This window comes from Halichoerus grypus, chromosome 3 (assembly GCF_964656455.1).
Source record: "Halichoerus grypus chromosome 3, mHalGry1.hap1.1, whole genome shotgun sequence".
NCBI classification, from domain to species: domain Eukaryota; kingdom Metazoa; phylum Chordata; class Mammalia; order Carnivora; family Phocidae; genus Halichoerus; species Halichoerus grypus.
Window position 1 is genome coordinate 71,444,113 of NC_135714.1, and position 14,746 is coordinate 71,458,858.

The 14,746-nt window shown below is 40.8% G+C and overlaps 1 protein-coding gene across 4 annotated transcripts in view; it reads left to right on the forward strand.

Annotated features, from left to right (window-relative positions):
- The window catches only part of HERC3 (HECT and RLD domain containing E3 ubiquitin protein ligase 3), a 118,294-nt gene that overhangs the window by 18,400 nt on the left and 85,148 nt on the right, over positions 1-14,746 (forward strand). The window contains exon 1 of one of the 4 annotated variants that reach the window (XM_036122735.2): positions 1,712-1,889. The exons of the other annotated variants lie outside the window; for them this stretch is intronic. Coding sequence (XP_035978628.1) covers positions 1,877-1,889 — 13 coding nt within the window. The 5' untranslated portion in view covers positions 1,712-1,876. Of the gene's footprint in view, positions 1-1,711; positions 1,890-14,746 lie in introns of those variants that run through there. 4 annotated transcript variants of the gene reach the window in all.

Genomic DNA, 14,746 nt, shown 5'->3' on the forward strand with positions numbered 1-14,746 from the left:
AGCGTCAATTCCCAGAGCTGTGGTTGCTGCTAACCCTGGTAGAAGTAACACTTTCAGCTAGCTTACCAAGTTCCTTTCGGGCATCTGAAGGACGAGGTAACTCTCTCACGTTAATCAGCTTTTGCCGAAAGCAAACTAGCTGAGCTGAAAGGAAATGGAAGACATCCTGTAATGACTTCCTATTACTGAAGTGCATGTTTCTATGGGCATAACCCTGATATAAAAGGCAGAAGGTGCCACAGGAAATGTTCAGATCTCAATATTGCACTGTTAGAAGCCCCCTCCCTTCCTCATTAGGGCTGGCAGGTGGTCTGGGAGGCTGCACAACCCTTTCTGATGATGATGACGACGGTGGGAGTAATCAAACCCTATGGGATGTGGTGACTTCTGTTTAGCTGCGTGGACAGCTTTCTAGTTCAGATGCCTGGAGCTCAGGAGCAGTGTCATTTAATAATTTTATTTGCTGGGGTGGGTCATCAAAAGTTACTTTTTCCTGTCTGTACTCAGCCTATTTTCTTTAAAGATACTTGAAAGTTTTAGAAAATATGTACTTATTAATGAGCGCATATTCTTTATTTCTTTAATTTTTTTTAAAGATTTAAAAAATTTTATTATTTGACAGAGAGAGCGCTTGAGAGAGCACAAGCAGGGGGAGGGGCAGGCAGAGGGAGAAGCAGGCTCCTCACTGAGCAGGGAGGCTGATGGGGGGCTCCATCCCAGGACGCTGGGATCATGACCTGAGCTGAAGGCAGATGCTTAACCAACTGAGCCACCCAGGAGCCCCTATTTGTGACTTAAAAACTTGCAGTGTTATTTTTAAGTAACTAACAGTGGTTTGCATTGTGATACACGAGACCGAGTTCATTTGTTAATTGTAGAAGTGGTTAACTATAGGTATTATAATCTCTCTTCCTCTGGACGTGCGTGACATTTTTAAGCTGATTAATCCTCATGATAGTTCTATAAAGTAGGTCAGTATTACCATCCCAGGTATATGTAAAGGAGAACAGGAAAGGGAGTTGAGTTTGTTTTGCTTGGGTGCTGACAGTTTGGTTTTAGTAATCGTAGAATTTTGTTGATGGACATCTTTTTAACCACAGGCTGCTTGGAAGGGCACAATAGAATTTTATTCTTAAACTGTTTTTCTTGTTTACTTTTAGTCTCCACTCATTCCTTACAAAAGAAACAAAAGGATATAAACTTGGCCACCAAGAAGCTTGTATTCTTTAATTTACTGGTTAAATGCCAGATATACTTAAGGTGTTTTGATTAAAGGTATGGAGAAACAATCTGTTCCCTTTTCATCTTTAAAACTATCCGGTGACTGCCAGCTAATCTGGGGGAAAAACACACATGATAATTCACATCTCAGGCTGATATATTTTATTTTGCCTTGCAGTTTGCCTCGTGTTCTTTCTTCCTTTATTTCCTTGAATTATTTACTTCCTGTCATTCAGTCATTGATTCAGCAGGTGTTTACTGAGTGACTAGACTACTAGGTTCCTCATTTGTCGCAGTTACTGTCAGAACACAATGCATTTAGTGCAGATCCTACCCTTTGGGAGTTTACAGGCTAGGTGGGAATGTAAGATGTGTTCCTGTTGTTTCTGTAAAGATTATGTAATCCAGTTCACCATGTGCCAAGCAAGTGATCAGGGTCCTAAGTGTGTCAAAATAAGAGTTGTAGTGAGGAGTCAGGTCTAAATCAGGTCACCAACAGTGCTACATTCAGATTTCTCACAGATGCCATCTTTTATAACCACACACATATAAAGTTCAAGTTTATCTTAGGTTTGTGAGCTTTGTGGGAGGAGTGAAATCTAGCAGTTGGAGAAGGGGCAGCTTTGGAAATGGTGTCATTCTCCAGGGATTTTCCATGACGTTAGTGGGTAAGTCCACCCTTTACTTCTGAATTTTTGTGTTGCAGTAACAGTCTTGTCATTTTGATGATCTCTGGTATACCTTTGGTGATCTGTGATCTTGATGGACCTAGGATACGTAGAATGTTTTCAGGAAATTTATCAGTCTGGATGGTATATGTCTATTCAGCTGACATTTTACAGTTCTTCAGGAATCTGAGTAAAGACCGGAATCTGAGTAAATACCCTTTTAGAGCAAGTAATGTTGAAATCTTTGGTAACTCTCCAGCAGATAAACTGTCTCCTGTCCTTGCAGATTTTGGATTAGTTTTTTACTCATTTTAAGACATGTATTGCATTTCTATTACAATTATTAAATGACTCATAGCAGTTGGAATTGTTATGGTGAGTGATTTTAATTTGGAGCGTTAGCTAATCATGGAGGCAGTATAATGAATAAGAGCATGGACTCTGGAGCCAGACTGCCTGTATTGTAATCCCGGCTTTGCCACTCACTGGTTGTGTGATTCTGGAAAAGTTGCTTAACGTCTCTGTGTCCCGGTTTTCTTAGTTGTAAAACATGGGTAATAATATCTACATATTAGGATTTTGTGAGGACTCCAAAGTCCTCCCTGAGGTGTTTGTAATAATGCCTGGCCCAAAGTAAGGACTCAATTAGGTGCTCCCAGTAGTAGTGTGTGGTAACATCTTCCATTACGATTTTTTTGATCTTACTGTTCTAGCATATTAAATTAATAAATTCATTACACATATATATACATAAAAATAAGTACTTTGATCATTTTTATAGGTTCCCTTAACACTATAGGATTTGATGAATGGTCTGTGCATACAGGGGAGGGAGATGCTATAAGCTAGGGTCATTAAGAGAAGCTACACACATTATGCTAATTTTTATATTTTGAGTTTTAAAGGATAGTCTTTTTTTAATTTTAAAAATTAATTTGTTATTGTTATGTTAATCACCATACATTACATCATTAGTTTTTGATGTAGTGTTCCATGATTCATTGTTTGTGCATAACACCCAGTGCTCCATGCAGAACGTGCCCTCTTTAATACCCATCGCCAGGCTAACCCATCCTCCCACCCCCCCCCTCTAGAACCCTCAGTTTGTTTTTCAGAGTCCATTGTCTCTCATGGTTCATCTCCCCCTCTGATTTCCCCCCCTTCATTCTTCCCCTCCTAAAGGATAGTCTTTATTTTATTTTATTTTTTAAGATTTTTTATTTATTTGAGAGAGAGAGCGAGAGAGAGAGCATGAGAGGGGGTAGGGTTCGAGGGAGAAGCAGACTCCCTGCTGAGAAGGGAGCCCAATGTGGGACTCCATCCTGGGACTCTGGGATCATGACCTGAGCCGAAGGCAGTCGCTTAACCAACTGAGCAACCCAGGCGCCCCGGATAGTCTTTATTTTAAACTTTTTGGGGTCTTTTACTTTATTGGTCCCAAGAAAAATACCTTGCATATATATTGGCACTCTGTAAAAATGGGTTATCCACATAAGGACATGCATACATATATGTTCTCTTTATGCCATGTTAACATTGCCTCCAGCATTCTGGTCCAAAATTGCAAAGGGAAATGAAGTGAATTAGGCCACTGTGGACGTTATAGTATGCCAGGGTCTACTGTGTGATGCTCCTAGAGGACTGGAAGTAGTTTGGCAACAGTTAGCCAGGTGATTTGATCTTGCCACATGTCCAGAAAATAGGGCACAATCAATTCATGCTGAGCCCACCTGAATTCTGTGTGTGATTACTTTAGGCTTCTTGTTAGCTTTGATGGGGGTGAATCTTTGAGCAGGGATCTAAATGACCTGAAAGAAGGTAAGTGGTTTTCCTTTCTACATTCTGCAGTTGCCTAAGAAGAAATCACTTTGGAGTCTGCACCTGTCTGATCCTGTTTTTTTTTTTTTTTAAATGGGCCTGTGTGTATGGCCAGGATGCTTTCAGCTGTAAGTAACAGAATACTAAGCTACATTTCTGCAGGAACAATGAGTAAAACTTAAGATCTCTTTATAGAGAGTTCTAGGATTGGTTAAATCAGCACAAGGACACCATCAGGCACACAGGTGCTTGCCATCTTTCTGTTCTGCCATCTTCAGTCTATTGTCTTTCTTCCTTGGGCTTGTCCCTTCACGGTCACCAGGTGACTGCCACAGTTCCAGGCATCACATTCTCACACAGCTGTATTCAAAGGCAGATGGGAAGGGGAGTTTTCTTTTGTGTCACCTTTCAAAAATGGGGAAAACCTTGCCTAGGAACCCCCTCGTGTACATCCTCCTTTGTCTCATTGGCCAGGCCTGGGGTACGTGCCTACCATAGACCAGTCACTGCTGTGCCTGAGTAAGTGAAATAGGAAATATCGGTTTGGCATAGTCAAGTGTCATCTCCTGGGACTGGGGAGGGGCCCAGCAACCCTAAGGGTTCTAGTGCAAGGAGAAAATGGGAGATGGCTAATGGGTAAGCAACACACAGCATCTTCCACAAGGCCGATTTCATAAGGTGTGCAATCTAGGGTCTTTGCCACCTTAAAGTGGAATCATGGCATCTTATTTTTGCTCATATTATAATCTGTAGTTCCTTTTATGAAATCAACAACACCTTAACATTGGCCTCGAACAAAACTGATGGCTATCATTATGAGGCAATGACTTTGTAGTGTTTATTGTATATGATATGGAATTGTGTATTTCTTAAGAGTTAGTAGCTTTGTATTTAAGTGCTAAGCACAGCATGGTAGGTACATAGGGTAGGAAATGTGTTAAATAAATACATGTCTCATAGGTTTTACTATTTTGTTACTTTGCCGTGTTCTGTATGGGTTCTGGGAGGTTTCTGGGGTTAGGTCAATAAAGATCAGAATGATCTTTGTTTAAAGAAGATCACAGAATTTTAAGGATGGAAGATAAAAGAGTGACTTGAATGGTCAATATTTCCATTCATGAGGCTTCACAGAACTAACTTTGGATTTAGTATCACACAGCAGAACTTCTCTAAAGGGAGCTGCAGTAGACTCGGCTACTTCAGCTCAGTAAACTTATCAGTTTAACCCTTTTTTTTTTTAAGATTTTATTCATTTGAGAGAGAGAAAAAGCACAAGCAGGGGGAGGGGCAGAGGGAGAAGCAGGCTCCCCACATGATACCCCGCCTGATACCATAATGTGGGACTCGATCCCAGGACCCTAGGATCATGACCTGAGCCGAAGGGAGAGGCTTAACCAACTGAGCCACCCAGGTGTCCCCAGTTTAACCCATTTTTAGAAAGACTGCAGAGATCATGAGTGTCCTCAGAACAGTGCCTTTAGCAGGTAGTAACACCTGGGCCGTGAAGCAGGCATTCATTTATTAGTGATCCTCCTGCATTTAACTGTCAAACTAATTTAAAATCATGAAGTGAAGCAAATACTAAAGTATACCCTTTCCAATACCTCCCAGCCCTTACCAGCACACCTTTCCCCAGCAGTAAGTAAATTTCCAGGACTGTGAATATCCATTTATTACTATGATTGATACAAATACCTTCCAGTGATAGGAGGCTTTTTTTACTTTAACAGAATGTGTAGATATGAGTTTATGTATAAGGCAGTGGTGGATGGATGGGAGTGGAGTTTTGTAGTGCTGCAGATTTATGCTCCTTGCCAATTCTCTAGCTCACTGATGTGGTTGTAAGATTTTTTTGGGTCTGATTTAGAGCCTGCATTTATCCCCAAGTGCTTTACCAGCAGGGGTCTGCTTTGCCAGTATGCTGTTTTTTGTTTTTGTTTTTTTGGATGCCATAATTAGCCTGTTACATTGAAAGTTTAATTTTCTTGTGATATTTTTCTCCTTTGATACTCTATTAGCTATTGAAATGAAAACATTTGCAGTGGACTCAGACTTTCAAAGGAATATGATATACTTCATTAAAATTTGTGAGTGAGAACTTTCCATGAGGTCCAGTCACAATAGCATCTCAGCTGTCAACTATTTGGGGAGTTAATGCATGTTGCTAGGAAGAGAGCTCTAAGGCTTTTTATTTTTCCCCCTTAATGCGACTACACTAACAGTGACTGTATTTCCTGTGCTGTACTTTTCATCCCCGTGACTTACTCATTCTGTAGTTGGAAGCCTATACTGTCTACTCTCCTTCACCCATTTTGCCCACCACCCCTACCCCCCTTCCCTTTGGCAACCACCAGTTCTCTGTATTTATGGGTCGGTTTCTGCTTTTTTTTGCTTGTTTATTCATTTGTTTTTTAGATTCCACATGTAAATGAAATCATATGGTATTTGTCTTTCTCTGATTTATTTCACTTAGTGTAATACCCTCTAGGTCCATCCATGTTGTCATAAATGGCCTCATTCTTATGGCTGAGTAATATTTTGCTATATGCATATACGCCACATCTTCTTTACCCATTTATCTGTTGATGGACACGGGTTGCTTTCATATCTCGGCTATTATAAATAATGTTACAGTACACATGGGGGTGCATATAGCTTTTCTAATTAGTGTTCTTGCTTTCTTTGGGTAAATACCCACTAGTGAAATGTATGAAATTTCTGTTTTTAATTTTTTGAGGTGCCTCCATACCATTTTCCATAGTGGCTGCACCAATTTAGGGCTCTTTTTAAACCTCTTTTCAAAGTCATATTAATGAGAGTTTGCAGAGAGTCCTTAACAATTTAAAGAACCGGTTTCCCACTTTGCATAGATTTGTGGTCAGTGTACTTTATCATGTGAGAAGAATTTATCATTGATTGGTTTGGAATCGGCCTAGTGCTGTATGAATAGTGCTGATCATGGTTAAATAAATTGTGCTGAATGAGACAGCAAGTTCTCCATTCTGCCTGTACTCAGGCTGTGGGGCGCACATTCAAAGTAGTGCAGGAACATGGGGCTCATTATGCTCTTAGACGCAAGTTCCCTGCTTTCCTTTAAGGAGGTGAAGGCTGCTGATGGGCCACGGTGGGCCTGCTCCAAGCCCAGCTGGAAGTAAGAATATTGGCAACCAGGAAAAGAGAAAGGAAAGATAGGAAAAGTGGAGAGAGCAGTCATGCTGAGCTCACCAGGAGGCACAAGTTAAATGCTCTTTTTTCTTCATATGGAGGAAAGAATGCTGAGGTAATTATGGAATGTTTTTGTTTACTGTGAGGTGGCTCATGATAGAGATACCCCAAACCAGAGACACCTGGGTGGCTCAGTCAGTTAAGTGTCTGCCTTCAGCTAGGGTCATAATCTCAGGGTCCTGGGATCAAGCCTAGCATCAGGCTCCCTGCTCAGTGGGGAGTCTGCTTCTCCCTCTGCCGCTCCCCCTGCTTGTTCTCTCTCTCTCTCTCCCCCCCCAATAAATAAATTAAAATCTAAAAAAAAAAAAGAGATCCCAGACTAGCTAGTCATGCATGAGAAGTTGGAAGTTTTTTTTTTAAAGGTTTTTTTTATTTATTCATTTGAGACACAGAGATACAGAGAGAAAGAGAGAGAATATGAGCAGGGGGAGAAGCAGAGGGAGGGGGAGAAGCAGGCCCCCTGCTGAGCAGGGAGCCCGATGTGGGGCTCGATCCCAGGACCCTAGGATCATGATCTGAGCCGAAGGCAGACGCTTAACCATCTGAGCCACCCAGGTGCCCCAAGTTTTTTTTTTTTTTTTAAAGATTTTATTTATTTATTTGACAGAGAGAGACACAGCGAGAGAGGGAACACAAGCAGGGGGAGAGTGAGAGGGAGAAGCAGGCTTCCCGCCAAGCGGGAGCTCGATGTGGGGCTCGATCCCAGGACCCTGGGATCATGACCTGGGCTGAAGGCAGACGCTTAACGACTGAGCCACCCAGGCACCCTGAGAAGTTGGAATTTTTATTGTGATGTCTTGATGAGTGTTAGCCCACACTTTACACATCTTTCTGTTCTTTGTTCTTCATTGAAGGTAGTTTCTGAAGCACAAGAGCTTTGATGAATGCATTTAGTATTTCCATATGGAGACGATAGTGGTGAACAGTATATGAGTATACATATTCTGGCTATTTTAGGCTCTCCTTTTGGTTACTGGTGTAATTCAGATCAACTGGATGCCTGTCTCCTTTCTTTACTATTCTAGCTTGTCATTAAGCATCGGCTACCCTCTTTATGGAGGAGGACTCATCTGTAGGCTTTGTAGAGCTTTTGTAAATAGCTATTTTTTATATTTCTAAACTGACACAATGTGATTAGGAGTAGGAAAGGGTGGGCCAGGCCCCAGAGAGCAATCAGTGATATTTCTCTTTCCTTCCACTTCTGTCTCTGCTCCACACGTGCGTGCACACACACACACACACACACACACACGTGTGCATGCACATGCATCAGCAGCATCGGTTGAATGAGGGGAGGGTGCCAGTACACGTCACCCAGGATTGGGCAGGACCACTGGACCCATAGAATTTCTTTCCCTTGTCATTTTATGAGCTCAAGAAAAAGCCAAACTGTTAGTCCATCTCCTCATTGCCCATCCTTTTGTTAAAGCACTTTATGAATTACCATTTAACTGCCCTGATTTAGATATTTTGGGTCAGAAAAACGCGATTTCAAGTTTGTCCACAGTTTAAATGCACCACTGACTTTGGCAGTGTTCCAGCCAAACAGAGCTGTCTAGAGACCTTCTTAGGACTGACCCTAAAGTGTCAGCGGCGGGTGGGTGGATGGGTAGGTGGGGGGAGCATCAGGCTTCAGTGCACGTGGATGAAACCAACCAGTGAAAGCTCTGTGACAGGAAAGACTGGAGGGAGCCCAAGACTTAAATGAATTCTTCTTTGTTCTAGTTTAAGTGCCTCCTCTCTGTCCCTTGCTCTGGACTGGTTGTCATCATGACCAGGCCAGAGCCACAAATCAAGAAGAAGCCATCGGTCGTCCTTCACTTCTGTTGTTCTCTTACTTCATGGAATTCTTGACTCTGAATTTTGTATGTCTCAGTTTTGTGTAATTTGCATGTTTATATTAAGGACTAGGGCACTTTGACTTTCTTTACACTTTTGTGCAGGATTTATTTCTGGTCGAGATTGCATGGCTGCCCAGGTGAGTCGGGCACATGATACCAGAGCATTTCAGTGGGAAAGGATTGTTTACTTAATACGTGGAATTGATACAGTTGGTTGTTTATCTGCAAATAGACCTAGACCCCCTAGCTCCCGCCATATTCAAAAGTAACTTCCAGATGTATGAAGGACATAAATGTAAAAAGGAAAACTACAAAAATGATAGGAAAAAAATTAGGGGACTGTGTTTAGAATTGGGGGTTCTAAAGTGAGACAGGTAGTCCAGAAGCCATAAAGAAAATGATTGGCAGATTTGCATGAAATTGAATTTTTTTTTTGTGATATAAAGCATTCGTGAACAAAACCAAAAGATGAGTCCAGACTGAGAGAAATCATGCCATGAATTGCCAGGTAAAAGTTTCATATCTCAAATACAGCAGAGCATCTTCAAGTTGATAAGAAAAAGATAAGCAACCCTGTAATAAAATGGACATTTTACAGAGGAGCACGTACAAATAGCCAATGAATATATGCAAATATGTTCAGGGAAATGAAGATTAAAATGAGATACCATTTTTTCCATCCATTTGATTGGCAAAAAAATTTCAGAGAGTATTATCCAATGCTCACTGGTATTGGAAAACGGGCACTGTCATGTGCTAATTGAGGAAGTGTGGGCTGCTACAGTCTTTTTGTAAATCAACTCGCTGTATTTAGTAAAATTTAAAATGGTTATACCTTTTGAATAAGCAGTTCTATTTTTAAGCTTCCTTACACAAATAAAAATGTTAATATATAGCAGAAGGAACTATTTCTTTTTTTTTTTTTTTTAAAGATTTTTTATTTATTCATTTGAGAGAGAATGAGATAGAGAGCATGAGAGGGGGGAGGGTCAGAGGGAGAAGCAGACTCCCCGCCGAGCAGGGAGCCCGATGTGGGACTCGATCCCGGGACTCCAGGATCATGACCTGAGCCGAAGGCAGTCGCCTAACCAACTGAGCCACCTAGGCGCCCCCAGAAGGAACTATTTCTAAGAATGCTTACTGCAGCAGTGTTTTCAGTGGCAAAGTAATGGAAACAGCTTGCTCATACTCCAGGGAAGAGGTTGAATAAATATAACGGACAGTCACAAGTTCAAACTTTAGGGACCAGCTTTATACTGTTGACTCACAAATTATCTCCAGCCTCATTTTCACCGAATTCCAGACTTGGTGTCCATTTACAGTCTCCACTTCGATGTGTAATTGGCATCTTAAGCTTAACAGATTCCAAGCCAAACCCTATTTTTCCCTCAAACCTGTTCCCCATCTATTTTCTCAGTTTTAGTAAACGGCAGTTCCAGCTGTCAGGTCAAAACCCTTGAAGGCATCCCTGAACCCACCTCCCTTACTTCACTACCCTGTGAATTTCTCCCCCTGCCCCACCAAGCCCCAGCACCTCCTGTTTCCCTTCCCCACTTTGCTTGTCTTCATAGTTTAGGCCTATCTCATATACTGCTTTCTCTCTGTCTTGTCTTTCTCTTATATTTGGTTAAGCTCCATGAGGATTGGGGCTATTTTGTATCTCCCAACACCTAGAATAGTGTCTGGCATATGTAAGTGCTGCCTTCAGGAGTTCTTTTTTGAATAAATGAGTGATTATATTGTAGAAAGAAACAAAGTTACTAATTAAGGAGTATAGGATCCCTTTTTGTACAAATAAAATCAAGGCAAATAGGTCAGAGAAAGGCAAATGCCATATTAGCTCTTATATGTGGATCCAAAAAAAAAGGAGAAAGAAACCCAAGCTCTGACGTACAGAGAACAGATTAGTGGTTGCCAGAGGCAGGGTGGGGAGGGGTGGGTGAAACGGGAGAAGGTGGTCAAAAGGTGCAAGTCCTGAGGATGTGATATATAGTGAAGCGAGTTTAGCAGACGGTATTGTATATTTGAAAGTTGCTAAGAGAGTAAATCTTAAAAGCTGTCATAACAAGAAAAAAATTTTAATTAGGTATGGTGATGGATGTTACCTAGACTTATTGTGGTGATCATGTCGAGTATATACAAATATCGAATCATTATGTTGTATATAATATAATGTTTTATGTCCGTTATTCCTCAAATCAGAAAAGTTCATTGCAGCTCCCTGGAAAAAAGTCAAGCCAAAACTTTATTGAAAAAAAAATGATGTCCCTTTGATTTTTCCTTCCTGTGACTCTAATGTGGAATTTATTTGTAGACAGGCTTACGTGGCTTCAGCCATCGGGCATTTGCTTGTTGGCCTGTAGTGATCTCCACATCTACAGGGGTGAAGCTGTGAGAAAGAAGGGCACTCCTAGGTAGACTGCCTGCACTCCTGCAGCAGAGTTGCCTGATTTGCTTTTGGGGAAGTATTTATGAAATCAGTTGGAAGTACAGTTTTGCCTCTTGAACAACACAGGGGTTGGGGGTACTGACCCCTATGCTGTCGAAAATCCGTGTATAACTTCTGCCTTCCCCAAAACTTAACTACAAATAGCCTACTGTTGACTGGAAGCCGTGCTGATAACATAAACGGTAGATTAACATGTGTTTTGTAGGTTATATGTAATATGTACTGTATTCTTAGAATAAAGTAAGTTAGAGAAAGGAAAATGTCATTAAGAAAATCATAAGGGGAGAAAATACATTTATAGTAGCATACTGTCTTTGTCAAAAAAAATCCGCATGTGAGTGGACCCATGTAGTTCAAACCTATGGTATTCAGGTGTCAACTGTATATTGTTGGTGCAGGGGACCCAAATATATTGAGTATTGATATCCTACAGTGTCTTAGTTCCCTTACCCAAATATATATTGAGTTTCTTTTGTATCTTAAAACTATAAGTATTCCAGAATGAGAAGTCATATGATTACCTTTGTGGTAGATAATTACACTTGCATTTTAATGACAGACTCTGACAGGCTTGTACTCATCCTCCACCTTTAGACATCTTTGTTTTTAATAATAGGTTTATTGGGATATAATTCACATACCATACAATTTAATCACTTAAGGTATACAATTCAGTGGTTTTTAGTATATTCACAGAGTTGTGCAGCCATCACCATGATCAATTTTAGAACATTTTCATCACCCCAAAGGAGACCTCATACCATTAGCAGTCATCCAACTCTTCTCCATTCCCCAACCACTGGCCTTGGGTGACCGCTAATCTACTTTTGGCCTTCACAGATTTGCCTATTCTGGACATTTTATATAAATGAAATCATACGATATATGGTCTTCTGTGACTGGCTGATTTTAATTTAGCATGTTTTTAAGATTGACAGCATATATTTCATTTCTTTTTGTTGACAAATAATATTTCATTGCATAGATATATCACATTTTGTTTATACGTGGTCCATTGATGGGCTTTTAGGATATTATTAATGCTGCTATGGACATTTGTGTACAAGTTTTCGTGTGGATATATGTTTTCATTTCTCTTAGGTATATACCTAGGAGTGGAATTGTTGGGTCATAGGGTAACTAGGTTTAACTTTTTTGAGGAACTGCCAACTACTTTCCAAAGTGGTTGCACCATTTTACATTCTTGTTAGCAGAGTATGAGGATGTGAGAGATTTTTTTAAAAATCAGATCAGTCCATAAGAGTGCCTACCTCAAGAGTCCCTGGTACATAGGAAGCAGGAAATAAGTGCTAGAAATTTTAGTATTATTGATACAGTGGGTACTCCATATGTATAACAAGTTCAGAATCAGTGCAGTGTTTTGTGTGGCAAAATGCCTATAATGTAAAATTCACTATCCTGACCATTTTTTAATGTACAGTTCAGTGGTATTAAATACATCATAAGGTTGTGCTACCATTACCACCATCTGTTTCTTTTTCTTTTTTTTTTTTAAGATTATTTTATTTAATTTATTTGACAGAGAGACACAGCGAGCGAGGGAACACAAGCAGGGGGAGTGGGAGAGGGAGAAGCAGGCTTCCCGCCGAGCAGGGAGCCCGATGTGGGGCTCGATCCCAGGACCCTGGGATGATGACCTGAGCTGAGGCAGAGGCTTAGTGACTGAGCCACCCAGGCGCCCCCACCATCTGTTTCTAAAACTCTCTTTCCATCTTGTAAAACTGAAACAGTCACGCTCCATGTCTCTCTTCCCTCAGGCGCCTGGCAGCACCATTCTGTGTTCTGATTTTTGACTAAACTACTTCATATAAGTGGAATCATATAGTATTTGTCTTTTTGTGATTGTCTTATTTCATTTAGCATAATTGCCTCAAGTTTTATCAGTGTTGTAGCATGTGTCAGAAGTTCTTTCCTTTTTAAGGCTCAGAAATACTCCATACTATGATATACTGCATTTTGTTATCCATTCATCTGTCAGTGGACATTTTGGTTGCTTTCCATGTTTTAGCTATTGTGAATAATACTTCTAAGAACAGGGGTGTACAAATATATTTTTGAGACCCTGCTTCCAGATCTTTTCGGCATACACCCAGGAGTGGAATTGCTGTATCATCTGGTAATTCTATTTTTAATCTTTTGAGGAACCCCCATCCTGTTTTCCGCAGGGGCTGCACCATTTTACATTCCCACCCACAGTGCACAGGGCTTCCAATTTCTCCTCATCCTCATCAACACTTATTTTCTGTTTTTCTGATAGTAGCTATCCTAATGTGTGTGAGGTGGTATCTCATTATAATTTTGATGTGCATTTCCCTAATGAGTAGTAATGTTCAGCATCTTTTCATGTACTTATGGGCCATTTAAGTGTCTTCTTTTTTTTTTTTTTAAGATTTTATTTATTTGACAGAGAGAGACACAGCAAGAAAGGGAACACAAGCAGGGGGAGTGGGAGAGGGAGAAGCAGGCTTCCCACGGAGCAGGGAGCCCGATGCAGGGCTTGATCCCAGGACCTCAGCCTAATGACTGAGCCACCCAGGTGCCCCTTATTTAAGTATCTTCTTTGGCGAAATGTGTGTTCAAGTCCTTTCCACTTTTTGAATTGGGTTGTTTATCTTTATGGACCTCATTTAAAAAAATTTTTTTATTGTTATGTTAATCACCATACATTACATCATTAGTTTTAGATGTAGTGTTCCATTGAGTTGTTTATCTTTAGTCTTAGGAGTTTTCTGTATATTCTGGATATTATTCTCTTATCAGATATGCAAGTTGCAAAGATTTTCTCCCATTTTGTGAGGTGCCTTTTTACTCTGTTGAAAGTGTCTTTTGATGCATAATTTTTTTGTTGTTGTTGTCATGAAGTCCAATTTACCTTTTTGTTTTCTTTTTTTGCCTGTGCCTTTGGTGTCATAGCCAAGAAATCCAAATGCCAAATCCAGTGTCATGAAGCTTTCAGTGCAGTATTTCTTAACATTAGAATCGTTTGGACAATTAAAAAAACCACACAAAACATGTGGTCTTCCAAAATTTGCTGATTCAAGTGGGTAGGATGGACCCAGGTGTATGTATTCAGAAAAAAGACTCCCTTTTGAGTATTGACTCCGAGGAAGCTGTTCTAGGCCCTCTCAGGCTGGTTTGATTACTCATCCTTTGTCCTCATAATATGCTGTACACAATTTTGTCATTGGATTTACCTCACTATAATATAATCTTTAAGTCTGTCTCCTGTTAGAGATTTTGAGTCATGATGGATGGATGAATGGATGGATGGATGGGTGGGTGGATGGGTGGGTGGGTGATTTAATAACCAGCTATTTATCACTCAGGGCACATCTTGGGTGTTCCCTCTTCCAAGAAGCCTCTCTGGGGCGCCTGGGTGGCTCAGTTGGTTAAGCATCTGCCTTCAGCTCATGTTATGATCCCGGGGTCCTGGGATCGAGCCCTGCATTAGGTTCCCTGCTCAGTGGGGAGCCTGCTTCTCCTTCTCCCTCTGCCTCTCCCCC